This window comes from Otolemur garnettii, unplaced genomic scaffold (assembly GCF_000181295.1).
Source record: "Otolemur garnettii isolate 467f Iridium unplaced genomic scaffold, OtoGar3 scaffold00054, whole genome shotgun sequence".
Taxonomy (NCBI): domain Eukaryota; kingdom Metazoa; phylum Chordata; class Mammalia; order Primates; family Galagidae; genus Otolemur; species Otolemur garnettii.
In genome coordinates this window covers 468661-471479 of record NW_003852449.1, presented here as the reverse complement: position 1 = coordinate 471479, position 2819 = coordinate 468661, and the positions used below count along the sequence as shown (strand labels likewise).

The 2819-nt window shown below is 51.6% G+C and overlaps 1 protein-coding gene across 1 annotated transcript in view; it reads left to right on the top strand.

The window, feature by feature from the left end:
* The window catches only part of ZFYVE21 (zinc finger FYVE-type containing 21), a 20918-nt gene that overhangs the window by 11651 nt on the left and 6448 nt on the right, over positions 1–2819 (top strand). Inside the window, exons 2-3 of the mRNA XM_003792107.3 lie at positions 1821–1871; positions 2366–2534. Of these exons, the coding sequence (XP_003792155.1) occupies positions 1821–1871; positions 2366–2534 (220 nt within the window). The remainder of the gene's footprint in view (positions 1–1820; positions 1872–2365; positions 2535–2819) is intronic.

Sequence of the window (2819 nt, the reverse complement as noted above, 5' to 3'; positions counted from 1 at the left end):
CTACCCATTCTACTGCCAGACACTTTGCTAGTTTCCTGTCTGGTGCCATCATGAATAGTACTAGAATGTTCTCATGTATGGTTTTGGTACCCATGTGTACAAATTTCTGTTAGGTATATACATAAGGAGTAGAATTGTTCAATTCTAAGTTTTATGTTCAGCATTCGTAAATACTGTTAAGGTTTTCCAAATTGGTTTTATCAAATTACATCCCCACCAGCAGCTTGTGGGTCCAAGTGAATCTTTTTAAGAGTAGAATGTGAACGTTTTAAAACAATAACTGAGAAAATGACATGAAGGCTGTGTTGACCAGTTTGATGGAAGTATTTCAGATTGCATGTGAAAACCCCACACTGTATCCCAGAAGTGCATTAATGTACATAGTTACCGTTCAATAAAAAAACAAACAAACAAACAAAAAAACAATAAATTCATAAAGAAAGTGCCTGTCCTTGACCAGCTTTGATGAAGCACGGCTACTGTAGAGTGGGCGTCATGCCCCTCCAGCCAGGCCACGGTATCTGCCTCTCCTCCACTGGTGGCGGCAACTCTGGGCTTGATTCTCACAGGTTTATGAAGAGAATGTACTTTTTTAGGGCCACAGCGACTAATGACACCTAGCAGGTGGCCACAGGGTTTAGGTCCTGGGACATTTGGGGACATCGTACTTGTCTCTTAAGTGGCAGTGGCAGTGTGCCACATCCGGAGTGGAGTCTTTTTTCTGCTCTGGGCATTATTGTGAAATGACGCCCTGTGAACGTCCCTTAGATAATCCTAAGTATAATTCTGAGCTTTGATCTGAGGCAGCTGAAGAAACTTCATGTGTGATTCCAAGTCCATGTGTGATTCCAAGTCAGCATAAACAGCTCTGTCCTCAGAACAGCCACCTCACTGCCGCTGCCACATGAGGGAGGTCAGCGGAGGCAGGGAGGCCACCTCTTGGAGGGCCTCCTATTTACCATGTATCCCCAGTGCCTAGGGCAGGGGCACTCACCTGGGGAACCCATGACCACAAGAGGAAAGGGAGCCCCATTAGCCCTCTGCCCAATCCCCATACTGTGTGGGTCAGAATTCCTGGTCTGCCCTGAGTCTGGCCACCTTATTCCTCTCCCCACAGGAGCATGTTCTGTATGCACAGAATTTTCTTTGCCAGCAGAGTCCAGTCTTAGAATCTTTGCCCTATTAGTTCCTAAATCTGCAGAAGCATCTGCAGAGCATTTCCAGGCCTGGCATCTGCCCACAAGAAGCCCCTCATCATCCCTATGTTCTGCTCCAGCCTCTTCCAAATGCTCCCTTATAGGCCACAACAGGTGCATGCACTCAAAGTTCAAAGTAAATGCCATAATAAACTTTGTCTCAAACATATAGGCTTTTGTCAAGTGTAGCTTTCTGCCTCACTTAGCAGATTTACTATACTTTTTTCACTTGCAGAGTGAAGCAATGGTATGTTCTTTCCCAGGTTAATTAGTTCCTTCTGTGGAATTTCATGGTGCTGACCCTTGGTCCCAGTGACAGGACTAGCGTGAAGAAAGAGTTGCTTAGAAGGGTCTACAGCACAGGGGTGTGCACCCTGTCCTGGTGGGACCTTTGGTCCACACCCCGTCATTGTGCTGGGCAGGTCTGCAGGCTTCAGAGCAGCCCCCTCACCTTTGGCTGGGGCTTCCAAGCCTGGGGGCCTTGCTATACCAGAAGCCTGTCTGCTGCAGGCCACCTCAGCATGTGGGGTGGTGGAGCAAGGCCGGTGTTCTGGATGGCCCTGCCTTGGCTATTCAACCAAGTGACTGAGCTGGATTTTAATACTCTGCAATCTTCTCTCCCAGTGTCCAAGATGTATGCAGTGTGATGCCAAATTTGACTTTATCACCAGAAAGGTGAGGTGAGACCCATGAATGGGGGTAGGGGGAGGACTGACTGGGAGGGGCCGCAGTGGACCCTGGGGAGAGCCCAGTTCTTTCTGGGGAGAGCCCAGTTCCCCTGGGAGGGGTGGATATTTTAGGGCTTGCTATTTCAGGGGACTTAGAGAATCAGTGGAAAGGGAGCAGCTTTCGTGCTCACGTGACTCTTTGAGGTGCTGTCTCCTGCCAGGTACTCCCCAGATAGATCTTGCCCTCAGAGTCCTGTCCTCCATGTGCTGTGCTCACAGCTGCACGGAGGCAGGGTGTCCTGGTCAGCAGGTCTGGGTAGCTGAGGGATGAGAAGCAGCCACATGCAAGCACCCTCTCTGGGCCCACTCGGAGAAAGGTTGGTGTCAGTGGACACGCACAGGGAGTGGCTCAGCATGTTGGCCTCTGTGCACACAGGGGTCATCTGGGGGCACTTGTCCCCAGGCCCCTGCTCACTGCCTGTCCTCTGGCCATCCACCCAGCACCACTGTCGCCGCTGCGGGAAGTGCTTCTGTGACAGGTGCTGTAGCCAGAAGGTGTCGCTGCGGCGCATGTGCTTCGTGGACCCTGTGCGGCAGTGCGCGGAGTGCGCCCTGGTGTCCCACAAGGAGGCTGAGTTCTACGACAAGCAGCTCAAAGTGCTCCTGGGTGGTAAGGCATCTTGGATGTCTCCCATGGTGACTCAACAACCCTCTGTGGCTGGCAGTGCCCAGGGCTGCAATTTCGTCCTCTATTCTCTTCTGGATTCATGCAGGGGCAGTTTTGTAGAACCTGCTCTTCAGAGACAGAAATGCTCTCTGAAGTGCTGCTCCTGACTCTGCTGGGGGTGTCCATCAGGCAGAGGGGAGCCCAGGTGGAGTGACTCTGCTGGGGGTGTCCATCAGGCAGGGGGGAGCCCAGGTGGAGTGACTCCGCTGGGGGTGTCCATCAGGCAGG